The following is a 20,945-nucleotide window of genomic DNA, read 5'->3' as shown; positions in this document are numbered from 1 at the left end:
CTTTCATATGGAGTGTAAGCATAGGAGAAAAGTTGAGGATAAAAAAAGACAAAGTAAAACATAAAAACAACCTGAGTATTTCTGTTTTATTCCTAGAATGTTGTTTCCATTGCGTCACCAAGTAGATTGCCTGAATAAACGATTATTTAGTGATACTCGTTAAAATGTGAAGAAAGACGCACAACAACACAACGGGTGTCTTCCTAGGTCAGTCCGTTTTTATACTAGTAGGTTGACTCTTGAGTCATTCTTTCTGTGTCAAGCAGTGACCTTAAGATCAGCTAGTAGGCAGATTTTTCTTATCTCTAAATAACCACACTATTCCCCCTTATTTCACCTTTCAATTCAATTCAGTTCCAATTAAATTAAAAAAAACATTATTTATCCCAAGGGGCAATTAAAGGCACACAGGGCAGTTTTACATAAGCGACATGGACAAGTTAAAGATAAATATAGTGCCAAGATACACATTTTGACTGCAGTCTCTAACTTCATATTCAGTGAACTAGGGATGGACCGATACCGGCATCGATATGGGTATCGATAACAGTATCGGTAGCGATACGGGTATCGATAACAGCACCGGCATAGGCACGGGTATCGACAACAGGATCAGTATCGATATGGGTATTGATAACAGCATCGGTATCGATAACAGCATCGGTACCGGTACGGGTATCGATAACAGTATCTGCAGCGATACGGGTACCGATAACAGCATAGGCACGGGTATCGATAACAGGATCAGTATCGATACGGGTATCGATAACAGCATCGGTATCGATACCTTGTGCGTGTACTCGTACTCAGTATTCAAGTGTTCCGATACTACAGAACCGATACCATTGTGACAGGAGCTTAATTTTCCTGCAATGAGTTCAGTTAAGTTATTCCTTAAGATAATGATTTACTCCTGATTTAAGGGTGCAGTGAAAGATCTGTATGACTCTGGTAGTAAGCTACTGAGGTGTGTGAGGCTATCTTATCACAAGGACTAGAATTAGCCAGCATAACTCACAAAAAAATAGTGTTCGTGACTAAAGTTTGCGACTAGGCATTTAGTTAGTCTGCTGAAAATGACGATAAGACAGACATGTAATAGTGGTGCTGGAAAAAATACTTGCTGGAAATCTGTTTGCAGTGCATCAGTCGTAAATATTAACAAGTTGCATTTTAGTAGACAGAGGTCTGTGAAAGATAAAATGACACACTCCACTTATTCACAGTCAGTATAGCTGGAGACACCAGATAAATTAAAGACAGCAGCCACAGTTTTGGTGCAAACATCTGACTAGTACTGGAAGAAGTTTTGGAACAAGCTTGATATAATTTCACACCATAAAAACCTTAGCAGCGACATGCAGGTATAAGGCTCCTGTTATGAGATCAGTTTTTCTTCTCGTCTGGTTAGCTGCTCCTCTGTTTTAGTTTTGGGACTGACTGCACTGTTTCTTCCCCCTTCGCAGGTTGGCAGAAATGGAGAATCGTAATGGCTCTTATCAGAATGAAAATATCTCCCCCAATGAGAGCATGTGAGAATGGCTTTTTGTTGTTGTTTAGTTTTGCCATATCCGTATAACTCACTACATGTGAACTGTATATGCCATTTTCGACTGTCTCGTCATTGTTCAAATACTTGATTTTCTCGTTTTCACAAGCCTATTTGTTTTTTTCACCATCACCCCCTTGTTGTGTTTTTTTTTGGTTTGTTTTTGTTTTTTCAAAGTAGCTAGCCACATCCCTGGACGCATACATATTTAAAGTAATCCCAGCAGCCGTGTATTGGCTTTTACTGATTTTCCCCTCTTAAAAAGACAGAATTGTCATATTACCCAGACAGTGCATCCTAGCCATGCACAGTATCCACCGTGACCATTTTAAAAGTGCAGGAGGCATCTTTTTAAAGATGGCGCTTTAGAACCCGACAGAGCATTTTGAGATCCACATTCAAGGCCAAGTCAACCAGTCTACAACCAGTCTTTCTTGTTAAAACTGAAGAGAAAGCGTCCCTTGACAGGATATCTAGAAGGCAGCCATGGGAAAAAAGGAAAAGCCTTGTTGTGCATGTCTTTCAAAACTGACACAAATAACAGAAGGCCTGAGCTGTGAAGCTGTCCAGCCTCATATATATAACACTGTGTATGGATTTGATGGCTTCATGTACTTCAGCTGTAGTTATGATTTTCCCCCAGATCTAGACATTGCTGTCTACTGGGGGAAAAGGTTCTTCTCATTCAGCATTTTTAAATGCAAATCAAAGTCTGCTTGTATCCTATGATGCTTTTTTTTTTTATAGACTTATGGATCTCAGTCAGACACAGGGATAGTGGAATGATGCAACTCTAACATCGACACTGAGAGCCTTTATCGATAGCTCAATGGGACTTCGGAAGGCAACACTTTGGGCCAATTCAAAGATGAATTCACAAGTTTCCATCAAGTGCAGCATATACCAAGTATATGCTCTGTCCCTACTGCTATTTTGCATACACCTAAATCCACTCAACCTTGAAGCCTTGATCATCATAAATAGTGGCTATGGATTCTAGTTCCGAAGTGGATCAGTCTGACATGACATCAGGATCTATGCCAGGCATCGGCTCACTGATTCACCTCATCAGGATGTACAGCAGGGATGTTGGAATGTCATTCGGACTAGATTAGTACAACCAAATAGTATCAGTGAGAGACAAGATGATCACAAACGTTAACTACCAGATGCTAAGATAGCAGATGTACAGGACAGCTACAAATACTTTAGGGACCCAGAGGCAAAAGGCAACCGTGTAGATTCTGCAAGGAAGTCAGGTATGTGAAGAGTCAGCTGAATGGGAAGAACAAAATCCACACCATGAAGGTGTGTGTCTTCCCAGTCATCTGATACCCCATTCATACAGTAACTTGCCTTGGGGAGTAGACAGATGCCACCCATATCACTGTCATTTGTAAGTCGCTTTGGATAGCATCCTCCGGCATCCTGAGACTATATACTGAGCAGACAGAGAGAAGCCGGTGGGTTGTGGGCATCCAGAATGAAACAACTAAGGTCCAGAAATACATCAGGAAGATGCCCCCCACTGTTGAACTGCTAGGTTTGTGTGCTATAGGCAGCTGAAACCCATTAAACCAGGAAGAAGAGGAGGAAGGTGCAGGATCAGCACAGAAGCATCAGGGACAGTCAAGTATGGGTTGAAAGTCTCAATATTAACGTGGGGTTATCTCAATATTTGGAGAGCATGCGTGCTGAGATCCTTTGGAACATCCAGATCCAGACTGAGAATCTGGCGATGGCTAATCAACATTATGTTGGTCAATGAACTAAAGAGAAAGACAGTAGCGATAGATGTAGCCATTACATTAATAAGAAGGAACATGAAAAGCTAAAAGAAAATACCAAGGACTAAAGAAGGAAGTTGAAACGATGTAGGAGGTGAAGGCAAAATTGGTAATTGGAACCATTACCCTCAAACTAGGAGAGTGACTTAAATCAAACCCCAGGAACAACGTCAGAGATCTCTGTCCAGAAGAGGGCAGATCTATGAGTATTGAATTTGTAAGTTTGCTCACTTACAGAGAAATCGGTGGTTTAATTTGAATGGAGAAAGACAGAATATCAACCACAAATTCTGAAAAAAACACATGACATCGACTTTGATTCCCTACAACCCAGCCGTTCAATTTCTTCCATTCCAACCTATCCACCACGGGCAAGATCATAGAGGTGTCAAAGGACAAAGCTGGAATGGCCCATTCAGCGAGAAGCTTTGTGAGAAGCTGCTGGTCTGATTATTCGAAAATGGAAGAAATATAAAATGACCATCAGTCGCCCATCATCTGGAGCTCCATACAAGATACAACACTAATGTTCATTAGGTGGAAGATCAGCCTAAAACGACACAAGAGGAGCTTGGTTATGATCTGACGGCAGTTGGGAAGAAAGTCACCAAGAACGCCACTGAAAAAGAGCACAGTTACCGTAATGGATTGAAATGTTGCAGCTCACGCAAGGGGTCCCCCCTGTTCAAGAATGCACATTTATAGACCGTCTTAAGTTTGTCACCGAACATCTAAATGATTCAAAGAGGGCTTGGGAGAAAGTGCTGTGGTCAGATGAAACTAAGATTGAGCTTTTTGGCAACAACTCGACCCTACAGGTTTTAGAGAGAAATGCTGAGTGTGTAGATATAAATATAGATATGCCTCTCGCCCAATGACTGCCGGGATAGGCTCCAGCCCCCCCCCCCGCGACCCGACAGTTGGATTAAGCTGGTATAGAAAACGGATGGATGGATTACTTGCCACAAATGCACATGCATTTAATTACATGGTCTACTTAAGCTCCTCCCAAACACTGCAGGCTGTGCGTCTCATTACTCACGGTGGGCGGAGTCTTCCATAACGAGCTCAGGACTAATTTAATCTGAGCACGAATCTTGCCCTCTTTCTGGCCCTGTTGTGCTTTGGATTAGCCATCTGAGTCACAGTCCTGTTCTTCTTTTAAAGTAGTTTCTGATTATTTTTGTTTTTGTGTTCTCAATTCCCCTCTGAGTATGTGCATTGGCCTATGATGATGATGAGTGTGTGTGACCTGTCGTTTTCCATCATGTTCTATGTGTGTGTGTGTGTATCTGCAGTGATGACGAGCACATGTTGATCCAGCACTACTGCCAGTCTCTGAACCAAGGCTCTCCTCTCAGTCAGCCCCGCAGCCCCGCCCAAATCCTCATCTCCATGGAGTCGGAGGAGAAGGGAGAGCTGGAGAGGGTCCTCAACGACCTCGAGCAGGAGAACAGGTCAGTGACCACAGGGCTGAGAAATTGAGGAAATAAATCAGCTGACACTAATGTTGGTGACAAAGCAAGTTGGGCAAAGATAAGACAAAAAATGGGGTTTATTTTCCCAGATGTTTTGAAGGCTTACAAAGTTTTTAATAGATTCAGAATAAGAACCACTCTATATGCAAATAAATATGTTAGCCAAGTCATAGTCGGCTGTCAGGTGAATAACAAAACAGTAAATCAGCAGGTCTACTGGTGTTTCTTATAAAATCATGAAGACATTCATAGCCTGAATGAACTATAGAATTATTTAGACATTTCCATGTTTCACATTTGCATATATTGCAGACATATTTACAAACTTTTCACTGTGCTCAGTTATGTAACTGGTGATACAATATTAGAGAAATAAAGGAGCATTTTGAGGCTTTTTTGTACTCGTACACAGGTGGATGCACATGCTGCACACAATTTAAAAAGCTTTCGTGTAATTTCACTGAAGCAAGCCTTTTACAATGCAGGAATCACGGTGGATATTTTCCATGCTAAAAATGATCAAAACATACCAGCAGCTAACCTACACCGTCTTCTGGTAATCCACCTATAAAGTCTGCTAATTGATATTTTTCGATAATCTTTTTCATTGGTCTAGTTAAATCTTTCAGCCTAAAAGAAAAAATCATGTCTCTGTGGAAAGAAATAAAAAATAAATAATACATTCTTTGAGTTTTGACACTGCTTTTTCTTCGTTGTAAATTTGCTGGTAGTAACCTCTTACATGGAGTCCCTTCACACTGATAGAAACCCATATGACACAGCAGTAATATGACAGACCAAGTGCAAACCCTCACTGTCACGTTGTGTTGCTCCATACTAGGGCTGGGCGATAAAACGATAACGTTAGCTATCGAGGAATAACTTTTACTCGATAGAGATATGAAACATGGTCGATGTACTTTTCGATAGATTACATTCATCCATCCTTTGATGGATAATACGAATAGCCAATGATAACAAGAGTTGCGCCGCGCTAAACCAATCACATGGCTGGAATAGAACCATGTTAGCAGCTAGTCGTGGCTAATTTCTTTGTGCTGCTGCAGCCGTATAAAAAAAGAAAATGAGTGATCCCTCGGAAGAAACGATGGAAGACACAGCCCGAGGCATGAGGGATGACCCTGTTGATGACATTGTTGATAGGAATGGCCCAAAATGTTCGGTGGTGTGGAGGTATTTTGGTCTTTAGAAGTCCTACACGAAATAGAGCAGCGTGCACTGCAAATTAGGTCGAGCACATGTTCCGACAAAGACAGGGAATACCGCTAATCTTTTTCATCTCCTGAAGCAGCGCCAGCCGTTTGAGCACAGAGAATGCAGACTTTTACAAACACAGCCTGGAACAAGTGCTAATCTTCCCCCAATAACAACACCTGAAGACCATAGAGTCTGCTTTATCCAGCACCAGGCCGTATGACAAAAAATCTAAGAGACACTGTGATGTTACAAATGCAGTAGCTTATTGTATTGCAGAATATATGCTACCAATAAGCTCAGTGGAAAATAAAGGCTTCAAGTGGATGCTAAAAGTTATGGACCCGATATATATCGATATCGACTCATATATAGATTAAAAAAAATAAATAAATCGTGATGTGTCTTTTTCCCATATCGCCCAGCCCTCCTCCATACTAACATTAAAAGGTTGAGAAGTAAAGTTTCATATTATTCAAGCTAATCTTAAATGTTAATGTTGCAGCTGCAAATTAGATATTAAAGTAGAAATTAATTAATGAGGTGTGAATGTGATTTTATGTGATTTTGATAATGTGTAGATGTGGTGGTCTCCTCCAGAGAAAATTCACACAATTCAAAGGCAGTTGTGCTGAAAGGGGTTCAAAAAACCCCCAAAAAAACATGATTTTGTTAATTTGAACAATACGTTACAATTTCAGTTCAAGAGGCCTACAAATCACTAATCAAGCAAACTGATAAATATATAAATATAACTCTCATAGAACCTTTAAGCTTGCCTCTATTAATCCAACGTAAAACATCCCAGCGAGCTGTCCATGTAGATCTTCTATAGCAACAATGAAAATTAAAAAAACAACTGACACAAAAGAAGCCTTTACTGCATATTGATTGTGTATTTACCAAGTAAACAAAAAAATATAGCTTACCGTGTTTTTTTGCTTTTAGTGCGTAACTTTATCGTAAATCCTCATAATGTCGTATTTATGAAGTGTTCATTTTTGTATTCTGTGGGGGCTTCAGTCTGATTTGAGCTAACATAAATTATCTTAACCTACTGGTCACTTCTGATCAAGAAAGATTGACGTTTTTATATAATTAACAAGACGCTGTCATGATATAGAGCTTCTACTTGTAGAAGACATATATTTTACATTATATCATAGGGCCTCTTCAAATGGTGCCCCAGAACCAACCTCCATGTGGCCCAGCATATCGTTCTGACAGAATAAATGAATAAATATGTAAAAATCAGAAGCCTTCAGACATTTCTACATTGATGGAATAAATTCCTACAGTAGTGCGGACTATGAATGCAACATAGCAACATTAAACCCATAATGCAACACGTTGTTGTGTTTTTAAGTTGTAGGGGAAGAATTAGTCTTCTGCCAGCAGTCTTTTTCCACCCGAAAACGGGAAAAAATACAAAAGAAAATGTAGAGTTAACCCCGCCTGGATGGACAAATACTTTTATTTTACCATCACATTCAAGCGCAAAACCGATGTGTTTAATATTTAATGAGTGCGTGGGGTGTTAAAAGATTACACATCGAGAAACACCAGACTTTTCGTGCAAACCTTCCCGAGGGATCACAGAAGGCTGCTAAAGTGCAGAGTTTGATGGCATGTTGCAACGGGAGCTGTACAACTATAGTGAGGTCACGCACAGCCCAAGAAAGAGCTGCAGCAGCAGCATCCCTTCACGTTTCGTGGATAATGGCAAAGAGGAAAAGGCCATTTCCTGACTCGGAAACAGCGGTCCTAGATGAGGTGATAAATGATGACAAAATTAAAACAAATGTGACATCTGCCATAAAAAATGTACTTTTATTATGTGCATTTTCAGTTTGCCTTTGTTAGATCTGACTAAATTCAAAAGAAAAGAAAACACAACATAATTTATTTTTTTAATCTATTGATTTATTCAAGTTTTAACTGCTACTTACTGGTCAAAGACAATTTCTTGCCCCCGTTAATTTTTTGGTCTGAAAGTCCGGCCCAGCTGTCATAGAGTATACGAGTTACCAGTATTGAAAGGTTGTGATAGTTCCCTGGAAAGATGTTTCAGTAACGGTTCGTAACATGATGCCCCTTAGAAGCATGTTGTAAAAAAAAATAATTGCCATACACAAGTGGCTAGTTTTTATGCTGGATCGAAGTGCCTAGCTTGATAAGTGCATGTCTGACAGAGTTTTGAAAGTTTCATAAATGGCCACTCTTTAACTGTATAAACCTCAGTAAAACGCAATATGTTGGAGCAACCAAGTACTACCAAGTGTCCTCAACAGCAGAGGTTGCGCTAGACTTTTTTGTTGTCCGTTATTTTGACTGACAGGGCCATAAAAATCCCGTCATAATCTATTTTTACCCGTCCCTTTAATTCTAAAAATACAAAATTATGATGTATTCAATAGCATTTAATTTTCATTCATTTTTAATTAATATTCAGTCCGAACAAGCTGAACAGAGAATCCCCACCGTGCCATCACACATCAGTGTAACTTTTTTTCCGCAGTGACCACCCACTGTGGCCCCAGTAGCTACATATCAACAGTTAAATTAAAAGATTGCACTTAAAATGGGAACAGTTCGCCTGCTGTGGCCTGAACGTCTCACACCTTCCTCCTGGTTCGCGTGGACTTGAATTGCGTGCCGACTTGTGCGTAATCAAATATGTCAAGTGGCTCAGCTTGCCGTGACATTTTTCCTAGTGAAGCCATCGAGGTCATGCATCAAGAGAGACAATAGCTAATTAATTTGCTCACTTGCCACCAAGTGGTCAGGGTGTGAATTGCAATCTGTCAAATTACTTCAGATTTTGCCGTGACAATGGAAAATATTCGGTTAAACACGGCCCCTGCTCCTCAGTGGCTATTTTGTGTGTGTGCATTTATATACACAATATTATTTTATTGTTTTATTTTATAACAGATGGCAGTTGGTCAATTTCTCTCTGGTCTTCTCTGCAGGAAATTACAGTCCGAGTATGACCGTCTGAAAAAGGCCCATGACAGGAAGGGTCTATCCCCACTGCCTTCGCCTCCCGAGATGCTCCCAATGTCACCACAGAGTGCGCGAGATGCCGAGCTCATTGCAGAGGCAAAACTACTAAGGCAACACAAAGGGCGTTTGGAAGCCCGCATGCAGATACTTGAAGATCACAACAAACAACTGGAGTCCCAACTGCACAGGCTCAGGCAGCTGCTGGAGCAGGTACAGTGCAACGGCAACACCCAACCACCACAAACGCGTGAGAAGTTGCAAGATGGTGCCCTCTTTGACAATGACAACAGTATAGATCAATTGGAAGGTGTGGCATCGTTTCAATAAGCTTCTGAAATGTCACAAGATTTATTTCCGTCCAGCATTAATTTTTCACCAAGATCTTGTATTGATGATGGGAGAGTCGGACCACTGTGCAAAGTCTTCTCCAGCACATCCCAAAGATTCTCAATAGGGTTAAGATCTGGACTTTGTGAGGGCCAATCCATGTGTGAAAATTATGTCTCACGCTCCCTGAACCACTCTTTCACAATTTGACCCCGATGAATCCTGGCATTGTCATCTTGGGACATGCCTGTGCCATCAGGGAAGAAAAAGTCCATTGATGGAATAATCTGGTCATTCATTATATTCAGGTAGTCAGCTGACTTCCTTCTTTGGGCTCATAATGTTGCTGAACCTTGACCTGACCAGCTGCAGCAACCCCAGGTCATAGCACTGCCCCCACAGGCTTGTACAGTAGGCACTTGGCATGATGGGTGCGGCACTTCATCCGCCTCTCTTCTTATTCCGATGCTCCCATCACTCTGGAACAGAGCAAATCTGGACTCATCAGACCACATGACCTTCTTCCATCTCTCCAGAGTCCAATCTTTATGCTCCCTAGCAAATTGAAGCCTTTTTTTCAGATTAGCCTCACTATATATATATATGAGCAAGTGTAAACCCTGGCAATTTATTTAGCCAAAAAAGAGGGATTAGTTCCAACTCTCAGTGCCTGAACTAAAGACGAGGGAAATGTAAGTTTCTGAGAAGTAATTCCTCATGGTTTTTTATTAATTCATTTTTCTGTTTATTTCTGTTTACAAAAAGCCGACGGCTTAGATAATGAAGATGACACAAACCAACTTCTATGCAGTTATTGCTCCTACTTTTTGAAAGATTAACAATATTGTTTCGCCATCACTTTGTCAATTGAACGCTTTCTGGTTGATTGGTTGCGTTCTTGTAAATTGGATTACGTATAACTGTGAGAATAAGGTGTGTTTTCAACACAACAGTGGTCCTTTCCTCACTCTCATTGCTTCATTGAATGCCCTGTACCGCTCTCGGTGTATTAAGATTACATTATTGGCAGATTTCTGATAAAGATGTGGGTCTCAAAGTATGAATGGTTTATGATATTATTATATCCAGTTAGTTAAAATACAGTAATTACCAGTAGACATGGATTGCTACAACTTACGCTGTATACGTCTCTGACTTGATCCTTTACAGTATATCACAAAGCATTGTTCACTAGCATGCTAATAGCTGCTAATACTGCTCAACTATTTCCCTCTCAGATCAATAGAGTCAAGTATTCTTCTGAGTTCCTATCCATACTCAGCACAGACGTTCCTGTACAGTATTGCCATCACTTGGTTATGGTATTCTGTGTGTTCCATACTATTTGCTGGACTGTCTCAGAAGCCTCTTTGCACAACCTGCACATGGGGTCCAGACTGCTGTGGTAGATCCGACCTTATTGCTTTCATGTTCAGGGGTCTGTTCTTGCCTCTCTATTCTCTTTCAGAACAGCTTTTTCTAGCCCCTGATAGGTCTTGTCGATATCAGCCACTTATTGAATCTGTTGGTACACACTGTGCAGAGGCTTATTCAAGTGATGATGCATGTGTTGATGGCTCAGTCTTTGTCGTCTCCACTCAGCTGACTCTTCGGGACCTGCCTCATTCTTTCTTGGTACTTGGTCGTGGCTTATTTCTGTGGAATCCCAAGGCATTTGTGGCTATGTTGAACGTCTGCTATGGTGGCCTCTGTTCAACCCCTTCAGTCGCGATCCCCTTGCCTCTCTTTGATATTATTCGGCCGCATTTATCTAGTCTCAATGTCCTTGCGTATAGCTTGATGTCTTCTGTCTAGAGGAGGTGCACGATGGTCGCGACTTGTGATGATGCGGTTGATTGGCTATGCCTATACCTGGACAGAGCATCTCCTTGATAGATGTTGCACTTCAATTTTATTTGTGCAGTTGGCTTGGAATTGGCCTCCAGGGTTGTCTTCCACAGTCACATTGAGTTCTTGGTGAAAGCTCTTAATGTTCCGTTGATGTTGTAGAGCTCCAGGTCTACCTAAAAAGTGAGTTAGACAACTGCAGCTCATCCAGAACTCAGCTGCTCGAGTCCTCACTAAGACCAAAAAAATGTGGCACATTAGTCCAGCTCTGAAGTCTTTACACTGGCTGCCTGTCCATCGGTGGATAGACTTTAAAGTTCTGATGCTGGTCTATAAAGCTCTGAATGGTCAAGGACCAAAATACATCAGTGGCCTCCTGACCCACTATGAACCTTCCAGACCCCTCAGGTCATCTGGATCTGGTTTTTTATCAGTTCCCAGAGTCAGAACCAGACAAGGAGAAGCTGCATTCAGCTTCTATGCTCCACATGTCTGGAACTAACTCCCAGAAAGCCTCAGATCAGCTGAAATGTATTTAAGTCCAGGTTGAAGCTGCATCTATTTTCAGCTGCATTTGAATAAGCTTGAGTTTCAAAACGGAATCATGTTTTAACTATTGATTTTATCCTTCATATATATAATCTTTTCTGACTTTATCTCTTGTTCTTATTTCTTTCTTTTGTTTAAATTTTAAATCATGCTTTTTATTTCTTCTGTTTTAATGTCTCTGTAAAGCACTTTGAATCACCTTTATCGTTGAATTGTGCTATACAAATAAAACTTGCCTCGCCTCCAAACATTCCAGCATCCATGTATGCGACATTGACTTTATTTTAGTCGATCCAAGAGGTGCACAAAGTTTAGGGATGCACCGATACCACAATTTTTTAAACCGAGTGCAAGTACTTACCTTTTAGTACTTGTCGATACGATTCGAGTACAGTCACATGGTATAGATACCGATACATGTACTGGTATCGGTGCATCCCTAACCAATTTTTGCCTTTACCAATCTGGGTTGGTCCTACTAGTTGGTCTACTCAGCCCACTTTTTCCTCACTCTTCTTAAGCTCTGTCATGTATCCTGCCATTTGATATGTTTCTAATGGATGACTGTGGGTGTTTTTGTCTGTGGATGTGTTAGACGGATTCCAAGATGAACGGCACAGCACTGTCCTCTCCCTCGACCTCATCTCAGCGCTCTGACTCCTCCCTACCTCTACTCCGAGTGGCTGCCAGCCAAACTACTGATACAATGGGTAAAATTCGATGCACACACCCCCCTCACTGATATCCTTTAACATGCAGCCACAATTCAAGGAGCACAGATTGCACGAATAGAATTTTGAATAGAATGTTTTTCTTTGAATGAATTCAGCTGGTGGAAAACCAAAAACCTCTCGTAATTATTTTCAGGGGATGATGAGCTGTCCAGCCCTTCTGCTTCTGGACTTGAGGAAGTGATGGAACAACTCAACAATACTTTTCCTCACAGCCAGGGTACGAAACACTGACTGAATGCTTCCATATAAGTTTTTACTTGTATCAGGAAGATACTTTAGAAACAGAAATGTTTGTTTTGACAACATCTTCGCTCTTGTCTAAAATAAGTCCGTAACATGCTATTCTTTTCTACAACAACAAGCACAGATTTGATTAAAGTGAGTAGCTCACTTGTTTTTTTTTTGATGGCATCTAAGAACAGTGCTCGAACTCTAGTTTTTCATACAGCGTCTCCCTATTTTGCTTTTGAATTTGCACAGTTCCAACTGTATAAACTAAGAAAAGTATTAAACCTGATGAGCCATCCTCCTATTTGTTTAACTAAAACAAGGCTGTTTTCTTTTTTCCCCCCTCTTTCTTTCTGTTTTTCCTTCCTCACTGCTTTTTGCCATGAGCCAGGAGGGAGAAGGGGACATCACTGAGAGGTTAGTGGCTCAATGATCCCTTCTTCCACCTTCTCATTTCACCACTGTACTCGAACCGTCATCGTGACATGGCTTATTAGGTGGATTGATGATGCGATTGCTTTTTTTTGGCACAAAACCTACAAACAAAGAGACTAAATGCATACTGGAAATGACAAACCATGTCAGACACCTTCCTCTTAAGCTTTCTTTCCTTTCACACTGCAAGTGTTTTCTTCACTGTCAAGTGTAGAATTACTGTTGTAGAACGGTTCGGCGTATTATGTGAGAACATCATGCCTTTATTTTGATTAGTTTATATTTGGACCAATCACTTTGGTTTATAGTTCAGAGGTTAATTTGCCATGTTATAAAAGTCTTGGAGCTCTTGCCAGGCATGGATGTAAAAGTCAATCAAACAGTATTATTTAACATGTCTAATCCTACATTAAATGTTGACGTCTTTGATGTAGGATTAGACATATTAGACATTTCAAAAGTATTTTGGTATTGCGTTTCAATTCAGTTTAGTTTATTTATAGGCAAGTCGAGTTTGTTTGTATGACACATTTCATGTACAGAACAATTCAAAGTGCTTTATATAAGATAAAAGCATTGCAGCGGGGAGTGGAAGAAGCATTAAGAACACATAAAAGAATATAAAGAGAAACAAATGAAATAATTAAAATGATTAAAAACAAGCAACTGTCTAGATAAGTTAAAAGATACTGTGCAGATTTAATGCATAGACACATGAGAAATGTCTACATTTAGTGACAGTTTAATCTCCGCTGGCAGTTTGTTCCACTTGTTTGCAGCATAGCAGCTAAATGCTGCTTCTCCATGTTTAGTCTGGACTCTGGACTGGACCAGCTGGCCTGAGTCCTTGGATCTAAGAGCTCTGCTGGGTTTATATTCTCTGAACATATCACAGATGTATTTTGGGCCTAAACCGTTCTGGGATTTGTAAACCATAAGCAGGCTTTTAAAATCTATTCTGTGACTGACTGGAAGCCAGTGTAAAGGTTTTAAAACTGGTGTGATGTGTTCAGATCTCTTAGTCCTGGTTAAAAGACCATTACAGTTCTATACCACTATCTCACACGAGCAGTCCTCTCAAGCCCAATTCATTTTCAATTTATTGTTGACTAATTACAATCAAATTCATCACAATTCTAATCAGTCCAGTTTATTTTAAGCATATTCAGATTTTGCCAAATCATAAAATAATGCCTAATGGAAGGAAACCAACATACTGGTTTAAATCTTCATTTCAATGCAGTCCAACTTATTGAGCATGTACGGGACAACTAAACAAGTCTCCCTGAGGCACTAAGGTGCAAAGACAACAGCTTCAGTAATGTCTGAATTTGAAAGCAAACTCTTCAGTCTTTCAGACCTTTATGTTTTTAAGAGATACTTGTTATCTGACCAACTGATTTGTTCCATCTGGCTTAATGGATCAGTATAGCTACGAATCGTGTGTAGCAGTTAAAAGTGATTCCACGCCTAATAATATTCCAATAGTTTTACCTACTGAAAGTTTGTACATAGTCAGAAGTATCTGTTCGAGCACAGAACCCTTACGAACTTTCAGGGAAATATTGTATGGTGCCTAAAACTTAACATTAAAATGGCTATGTTGCATCCATGCTTAAAATGGATGTTTTCTTCTTCAGGAACTTTAATCCTAAACTCTTAACATAAACTGCCTCAACCAGGTTATGCGTTCACCTTAAGTTGGTGTTCTAGCAAGGTTCAAAGACATTGATAACTCTCAGTTCAGCTAATCTTTTTTCGTAAAAGAAAATGGTAAAAATGGTATTCAATATGGCTTTTAACTAATATTTGATCTTAGACAGATTGCTGTCACTGATTGAAAGACAGCTGCCACTTCTCTTTGGGCTGTGGTTCAAAAAATGTGAAAATCTGAAAGCAGAGTTTGTGAAATGTTTTAACGCCATCCTCCAGCTGTGGATACATTTCTGAGAGAGAAAATAAATCGATATGGATGTCAAAACTTGAGCGCCCTGCAACGTAAAACCTCCAGGTTCTGTTGAGGCGAAAATAGGTAAAATGTTGGTGCATACTTGAAATTAAAGTGTTACTGCAACCAAAGCCATTTGTACTGTATACAAAGGGATGAGAATCGATAAGAGAATCGATAAGGGACCGAATCGATAAGCGATATCGATAATGGAACCGGAATTGCTACATTCTTAACAATTCCCATCCTTAATTGTGTGAGTATGTTTTCCCTAAAGGTGTCTCATTTCTCTGTCCTCAGGCCCCAGCTTCGTCAGTTTGTGCTACATGGCTGACTATCTTGGCTGCGCCATGGAGTCATTGGTCGACGCAGTGACGGACAAGCAGAGTACCAAACAGCAGCAGACCCTACCTTTTTGATCCCGCCCTCTAATCTCCTCCCCTCCAACTTATTGCATGCTTTTCTAGTCAGAACAACTGGATTGAAAACTGTTTGCAAAGAGAATATAAAGACTATTTTTGTGAGGAATTGTTGTTCCACCAACAGGTAAATAAAATTAAAAAAAAAAAAGGAAATACTATAATTTGGATAGATTTCAGTAGTTTCTTAAAATGTCCTGAAGTTATATTATTGTTAACAAAGGCTGGTTTTAAAACTTCTATGCAATTGTATAAACCAAGGGTGGGGTTGTCAACGAGAGACGGAGAATACAAAGTGTGTTCAGTGTTTATTCGCTCTTTCGAATCGGTGAAACGGCTGAAGCATTTCAGACATTTGTATTAAGATAATGATTGTAAAAATGAACCGTGTTTTAAAGAAGAAACTGTTTTCAACTGTGTGTGTCTGTTTGAGTATATGTATGTGTGAGTGGTGGTGCCTAATATTATTAATATTGAATAAGATTTCTTTTGGGGGGGGGGGTTAGACCAAAATTCTTCATTCAGCCATCTGTCCAGCCATCCTGCCCTTCTGTGTGTGCAGCAAACAGACCCTTTATAAGGCCCCATTAACAACTGATACGAGTCCGCAAAGTCATTTAAAACTGTTGAACAGAGTTAGAGTCTGATGTCACCGACCCCTCGTACAGCTGCAGATGTCCTACTGACGATCGCGATAAACATTTTATAAAGAAGTCAAAACTGCAGCAGCAGGGTTTGAACTATTCTGTGTTAAGCTTCAAAAAGTTCCAGATCCTCCGTTTCTAAACATGCGAGGGAATGGCACGATACGGTAGTCCGGTGAATAACCACATCCTTCCAATTTTGTGCAGTCGCAATGTCGAGGTCTCGCTAAGAAAAAGTGAATGTAACAACATAATCCACTGGGGCAGCTTTCAGGACTAAATGAGCCCACCCAACGCTGATGTCACTGACATCTCTTTGTTCACTTCTGCATCATTGAAGTCAGATTAAAAGTTTATTTCAGAGTACTGGGTTAGGCCCCTATGAGTTTGTTCGCGCAGATCTGAAAGTAACCCACTCCTGTCAGCTGAATCGTTTCTGTGGACGTCTTTTCATCCTTTCAAATTATTCGTATCCAAAATCCTCAGTCGTGAAATTGTGCTTCTAAAGACTTAAATCTGCTTGTTGCGTTCACACTTTCATAGTTCAGCATTATGAAGACCTTGAAATGAACAGAAACGTTTTTACACTGAAGCATATTTAGCTATTTGATTAATTGATTTTTTTTTTTTTATTATTATTGATTTTATTTCTTTTTTTTGTCTTTAATGTTTTGGCCTAGATTCTTTTCTGGTGTCTTGTTCGTTCTGCACTCTGTCCGTTCATCAGCGGAAAGCTCGTCCTTATCAGCAGTAGGAACGCTATTCTTATTAGCAACCGGGCGCTACAAATTCATGAGGCTGCTACTTTGAGATTGTTAACGCTTATTGCGTTTGGAAAAAGAATTACAGTTTTAACAAAGAAATATTTGCATTGAAGGTGGCCTGGGTAAAGTAAAAGCTCTACCTCGTGTGAATTTTGGTAGTTTAGTCTGTGATATATCAGTTCTGCACACTTGGATTGTTTATTAACTGATCATTTCTGGCCGATTAATTCACATGATGATGTAATCGCTCCTTGCACCTTTGCTGCACCGTAGGAGCCTCCAGGCTGAATGTTCGAATTCAATCACTGTACTTTTCAAGTCTATCAGACTTTCTGTGACTCAAGAATAATACATGCATCCGTTTCATCCGTGCACAACGGTTAACCCTGAACATGCTAGATCTTTGTGTTTTTCGAGTGTGGAAGTGTTTATTCTGCCTGCGTTACAATGAGTATTTGGCTTCAAGGCAGTTTGGTTTCGTTGTGTGGGGGTGCTCCGAATGGTCGTCTGTTGAATTAAATGAAAACCTTTTTTTTTCTTCTTTTTTTTTTAAATCCATTAACAATAAAGACTGGATGCATTTTTTTTGGCATTACATTCTCACAGCATGATCCAAAAAGTTTTTATTTTCAGACGGAACTCAATTTTATTTTAATTCGCTTTTAATTTTTGTCTCATGCTCGGCTCATTTTCCAAGTAACACGTCTGTATTTCACAACATATCAGATTGCACCAAATGTATGCCTTACTACTGTATTATAAAATGCTTTACTGTATATCAATAAAGCACGCAGTTATGTTGACTTGCCTAATTTATTTTTTTATTCAAATTTATTACAGGACATTGTAGTATCCCCATAAGGTTCCACAAACGTCCACAAATCCACAAATTTTCACTCCCCTGATACACGAAGTCACTGGCCTCATCCATCTGTTGAAATCATGACATATTTCACAATTAGGCCACGTTTACATAATGTTCCTCGTTCATTGAAACAAGCCTGTGAAAAGTGCCTTGGCGTGCGCAGTCTTTGCTATTCACGTAAAATTAGACCGTGCACGAATATAATGCTATATAATAGTCCCTGCAGAATTACAGTTTGATGACCTGTCGTGTCGGCGTGATAATTACTTCCAGAACACCAAAGAAGTGAAAATATTACTATTCTTCCTTTTTAATCTCATTGAGCAGTGTTATAATATTGGACGTAATAGCTCTCATTTGGCACAGATATTTAGTATTAAGCCAGTCAGCTGCAGGACTGCTTCATATGGAATCAGTGGGAGAGTGAGAACCTTGAAGAGTACACAAATGCTGTACTCTTTTACATTCTATGCTCAATGATGGATGTTTTCGGTAAAAAAACTAAATTGGGTTTCCCAAATTAGAAACTCTGGGTGACCGGCATAGTCCAGCCTCATCCCACCTTCAGGTCGGAGTACAACTCATAGCATGTGCAGGTCAACTTTTGGAGTCCCTTAGCGAGATCTTCAATCTCATCCTGTCCCAAGCAACCATCCCAGCATGCCAAAATCAACCATTGTTATTAGTTGAAACTAAAACACCAGCTGATTATAGCCATGAGCAACATCAGGTATCGGGCCCATGGCCCTCATATTGCTGGTGATGAAGTGACTTGAGAGGCCAGTCTCACAGGACATCAAGGACTGCCTCCCCTCAGCATTGGATCCTCATCGGTTTGCTTACCACTGAAGACGCCATCTCCATGGCACTCAAATATGCCTTTAGTACAATCATTCCTTACATCTTGATGAGGAAAGTGCTAGATTTACCATCTGTTCTCCCCCATCACATTCAGTGTACCCCCTCTCATCCATCAAACAAGTTCATAAAGTTTGTGAACAACATCACGGTGGCTTTTCTTAGGAGGTGATGACTCTGGCTACAAAGAGGAGTTCCAGCAACTAGTAGTGTGGTGTTAAGAAAATAATCTGCTGAACACAAGGAAAACCAAGAAAGTTAGACTTTAGGAGATCCAGATCGGACCACGCCCCTCTCCACGTCAATGTGAACAGTGTGGAGAGTGAGCAATCCTTCAAATTTGTGGGAATCCATATGCACAAGGATCTTACTTGGTCCATACACCGCAAAGCAGTAGTAAAAAGGGACCAGTGATGACTACATTTCCTGACTCCTCAGGAAAAGCAAATTAGAATAGAAGCAGCTGATAAAGTGTCTTTCCACAATAGAATGTCTACTCATGTACTCACCGATACCCTGGGAGCTCCACGAAGGGACTTCGGAGGGTTGTTAACATTGTTCAAAGGATTATTGGCCGCTCTTTGCCTGCCTTGCTCGCTCCAGCATCCTAAGGAGGTCCAGATCCATCCTTCAATACCCCGTTCACTGAGAACATCATCTGTTTGACTTGTTGCCTTCGGACAGATCCAACAGCCTGCACCTCTCGGCTCAGAAAAACATTCTTTTCCTGGACCAAAGCCAAAGTACACAAAGAATAATTTAGCTCTTCATCAGTACTCAGGTGCATTACTCTCCATGTCCAATACTTATTATCTTTTGCAACCCTGTTAATACTGCTGTTTTTATTTATTGTAGTCATTATCTTCCATACGTGCAATATATCCACTCCCCACTGTGATTACGGCCATCTAGTGCAATACTTTCTCATTTTATAATCCATCACCCAAGTGACATCTTGTACATCTTGTATTGATTTTTTTCTTTTACTATCATTATTTCTTTGGACCCCAGGGAAGACCCAGGACACGTTGGAGAGACTGTCTCTCAGCTGACCTGGGAACGCCTCTTGGAAGAGCTTTGAAGAGCTGAAGGAAGTGGCCGGTGACAGGGGGGTCTGGGCTTCTCTGCTCAAGCTGCTGCCCCCGTGACCCGAACCCCAGAGAAGCAGCAGATAATGGATGGATGGATTTTTCTTTGGAATCATTGATCTATTTCTTCTTTAGCTATGAGAATGTCTAGTTTATTTAGTAATCTGTGCAGTTTGTTGGCCTGGCCTGGTGCTGACATGGCCGAGAGCTATTTAGTGCCAAAAAGGAATGCTAAATCAGCTATTTGGGCATATTTATGTCAACGGTGAGCCTACAGACCTACCGCAACCTATTTGCACAATGTGCAAAAAATGTGTGCCTGTGAAGGATAAGCAGATGGCAAATTTATTTGGGCACATGCAAGTTCATCACCCCAAGACCGCAAAAATACCCCCAACCACCTGCGAGATCAGGTGCTGCGGCCAGATTAAGCACAAATGCATCTTGGTAGCTATTAACTAATCTTGGCTTATTATTAACATCTTACTGCATTAAATTAATTCAAGATCGCCTTAAAGATCACCATTTGAAAAAAATATCACGATCCTCCCTTCAATTGCCGATAAACTCCATCCAATCCCATCCAATCCAATCCGTTTATCTTATTTGTTGGTTTTTAATGCAGAGATTGAAGATAGTGGGCATTCAATGTGGATTTCTGCGCCTGCCGATTACGTGCAGATGTTTCTCCAGATTCTCTGTATCTTTTGATTATATTATGGACAGTCGATGATAAAATCCCTACATTCCTTGCAATTGTACATTGAGAAACATTATTTTTCTTAAACTGTTGGACTATTTTCTCACGCAGTGGTGAGCCTTGCCCCATCCTTGCTTGTGAACAACTGAGACTGAACTTTCGGGGATGCTCTTTTTATAACCAACCTTGACATTCACCTGTTCACTTGTAGAATGCCCCAAACAGGTGGGGTTTTTTTTAGCATTCCTCAACTTTCCCAATCGTTTGTTGCCCCTTACTATTAAATTTGTCAAACACATTATCGGTACATTATCAATCTCTCCTCTGCTGGTCCCATGACTCAGACTTTTGGACCACACAGCTTGGGCATGATAAGGGCCTCTCCACTCTTTTCCTCTCAGCTCTAGGGTTGGTGGTGACTAAAACAACTTGTTCTGCACGAGGTTGTTCGTCAGTCTTGATCCATGGCCACCTGACAGAAAAAAAAATCTGTCTTGAGGTAG

General features: G+C 40.5%; 1 protein-coding gene across 3 annotated transcripts in view; it reads left to right on the top strand.

The window, feature by feature from the left end:
- Positions 1 to 17,734, top strand: part of dmd (dystrophin) — a 226,826-nt gene extending 209,092 nt beyond the window's left edge. For all 3 annotated transcript variants that reach the window (XM_072368727.1, XM_072369462.1, XM_072369897.1), the window contains 6 exons: positions 1,467 to 1,532; positions 4,635 to 4,793; positions 9,002 to 9,245; positions 12,355 to 12,469; positions 12,627 to 12,710; positions 15,405 to 17,734. In XM_072368727.1, coding sequence (XP_072224828.1) covers positions 1,467 to 1,532; positions 4,635 to 4,793; positions 9,002 to 9,245; positions 12,355 to 12,469; positions 12,627 to 12,710; positions 15,405 to 15,523 — 787 coding nt within the window. In that variant the 3' untranslated portion in view covers positions 15,524 to 17,734. The remainder of the gene's footprint in view (positions 1 to 1,466; positions 1,533 to 4,634; positions 4,794 to 9,001; positions 9,246 to 12,354; positions 12,470 to 12,626; positions 12,711 to 15,404) is intronic.
- Positions 17,735 to 20,945: the final 3,211 nt, after the last annotated feature.

Source organism: Leuresthes tenuis, unplaced genomic scaffold, assembly GCF_036924035.1.
Source record: "Leuresthes tenuis unplaced genomic scaffold, fLeuTen1.0.hap1 SCAF_1, whole genome shotgun sequence".
In the NCBI taxonomy this organism is placed as follows: Eukaryota; Metazoa; Chordata; class Actinopteri; order Atheriniformes; family Atherinopsidae; genus Leuresthes; species Leuresthes tenuis.
The sequence above is the reverse complement of the archived record's forward strand: the minus strand, read 5'-3'. Positions and strand labels throughout refer to the sequence as shown.